At 44.4% G+C, this 2,500-nt stretch overlaps 1 protein-coding gene across 1 annotated transcript in view; it reads left to right on the top strand.

Annotated features, from left to right (window-relative positions):
• Window positions 1–2,500, top strand: part of LOC125028302 — a 31,668-nt gene that overhangs the window by 23,662 nt on the left and 5,506 nt on the right. The window contains exons 24-27 of the mRNA XM_047617750.1: window positions 236–499; window positions 793–1,059; window positions 1,667–1,820; window positions 2,219–2,328. Of these exons, the coding sequence (XP_047473706.1) occupies window positions 236–499; window positions 793–1,059; window positions 1,667–1,820; window positions 2,219–2,328 (795 nt within the window). The remainder of the gene's footprint in view (window positions 1–235; window positions 500–792; window positions 1,060–1,666; window positions 1,821–2,218; window positions 2,329–2,500) is intronic.

The raw sequence follows: 2,500 nt of genomic DNA, 5'->3' as shown, positions 1-2,500 counted from the left end.
CTAAACAGAAATACGATTTCTTTTCTCCGTTGTGTTATTCCTTATTTTTAAGGACTTTTCGCACAATCCCTAAACTGAAGAACACAGAAATGGTTTCTGATTAAGGTGACTGACTGATTACTTAAAGTCATTTAGCGCTAAGGATGATCGCCTGCATTCGTGGCCCAAAAACCAAGACTTCAAGACTTCGTCCAGTCACCCTCTCGCCCTTTCTCTTCCTCCGTCCTGGCCTCAGAGGGATACCAGCCACTCGAGGTGCCGAAGGACCTTGCCCTTGAGGACGAGGCGCTCCACTGGCCTGACGTCATCGGGGCTGCGAAATACCAGGTGGAGTGGCGACCTCGCTACGAAGGCGGCCTCTTGGAAGGAGGTCTGGAGGAGGTCACTGGCACGACCTGGCTGACGCAGGACCTCGCTCCGGGGGCGTGGGTGGTGGAGGTCAGGGCGGCCTCGGACACGAGTGTGAGCGAGGCCGCAACCATCAGGATATCGAAAATTGGTGAGCTTATATTTCTGTGTAAACAAATGTTTATAGTTGATTCGAGCTTTATTTATTTACTTATTGATCTATTTTTTTGCTGAAGTCTGTTTTCTCGCCAGCTGTGTCTTTTGAAATATCAATTTCAGACATTCTAATAGACAATTAAGTAAAAATCCGCGGGTAATGTTGTTCCGGGAATGCTGTTGCCACAAGCGTTGGGAACCGATAGTGTGTGTATATGAATATATATATATAAACATACACACACACTTGTATATATTGCATCTGGCTCTTATTCCCGCCTCCACCAGGAATCGCATTCAGCCAAACGACGCAGACGAGCAACAGCCAATTGGAGGTCAGCTGGTGGGAAGAGCCCGTTCCCTCCTGCGCACAAACTCCCTGCAAATATATCATTACCCTTTTTAAAACTAAGGACAATTACATACACTACTGTTCGGGACAAAGAGGAGACTGCACGAAGCTGCTGGACGTGAAAGGAGCGTCGGAAATCGTGGTGGAGGTAAAGAGAGAAGCGTCCTCGAGTTTGGTGAGCCCGAGAGTCTTCACGTTCGAGGGTGAGTGGCTTCGAGAGGGACCGCGGTGGGGGGCGGCGGTCCGGGCGTAATTTTTTCATGGTCATTTTTATTATTATTAGCATTTCTTTTACAATTTTTATTTCTTGTTGATTTCAATACTTGTTACTTCTGTTGTTTATCCTTTTTTATATAATTATCACTTCTGTTTTCTTTTATTGACGTTCGTAAATAAAATGTATCAACTAGGTTAATAAGAGTAACAATAGCTAGAGGAATGACAACAGAAATGGTGATGATAATAAAAGCAACAACAATAAAAACAACAATAATGATAACAATAGTAATAATAATAATAATAATAATAGTAATAATAATAATAATAATAATAATAATAATAATAATAGTAATAATAATAATAATAATAATAATAATAATAATAACAATAGTAAGAAAAAATACGTGCATAAAACTTTAAGTACATCTACACCGACATCAGCTCAAACAACAAATAAAATAATAACAATACCGACACGGACACAAGCACACCCACAATACCAACAAGGCCCCGGCGCGAGGCCACCAAGCACGGGAGCACATTTCCGGCCAGGCAGACCGACGCTCGCACTGACCCCCTCCTCCCCCGCAGCCGTGGCCGAACTGCGCCAGAGCTTCTCCTCGGGCGGCGAGGCGGTGACGCTGTCGTGGGCGGAGACGAAGGGCGCCAAGCTGTACAACGTCACCCTGTTCGCCGACGCCGCCTCGGCCTCCGTCAGGCGGACTGAGATGATCAGCCGGCAGACGTGAGTCGCCGGCCGGGAGGGGCGTGTGCGTGTGTGTGTGTGTGTGTGTGTGTGTGTGTGTGTGTGTGTGTGTGTGTGTGTGTGTGTGTGTGTGTGTGTGTGTATTCTGTGTACATGAAGAATATATAATGTGTTTTGCTTTCACGTTCCAATGCAACTTCTACTTCAATTGTAAAACTGCGATAATGTTAACAGACAAAAATGATAATGGAATAACCACAATGCCCAATAAAGATAACAAATATTAAACAATAATATCGAAAAATAACAATAGTAAAGATATTAATCCCGAGAATACCTTTGCACTGTGCCGTATAGAGAACATCATCATTAGTACACAATATGCAATTAAATAAATATAATCCCTCTAAAATGACCTATTTTTTTCTACTGATCAGATATATTTTGAAGGGAAGTGATCTGGTTGGTAGTGTGTTCCAAGTTCAACCCTGCGCAGATAAATACCACTGTGGCGACCCTAGGAATATCACACTGCAGGAGATTTCAGGTACGCAGTAAGGGAAGAGGGAAAATAACAAAGCCTACGGGCTAGTACAGTGGTAACTCATCCGAGGAGGCGCAAGAAGTTGCAATTGTCGCCCGGAGGTTACTGCTGAGGCTAGGCACCACGGCGGGTAAGGACTAAGCTCAGCCGAGTCAGCACCAGCTGACACACGTTA

The sequence above is a fragment of the Penaeus chinensis genome, chromosome 8 (assembly GCF_019202785.1).
Source record: "Penaeus chinensis breed Huanghai No. 1 chromosome 8, ASM1920278v2, whole genome shotgun sequence".
In the NCBI taxonomy this organism is placed as follows: Eukaryota; Metazoa; Arthropoda; class Malacostraca; order Decapoda; family Penaeidae; genus Penaeus; species Penaeus chinensis.
This window is presented reverse-complemented; position numbering and strand designations above follow the sequence as displayed.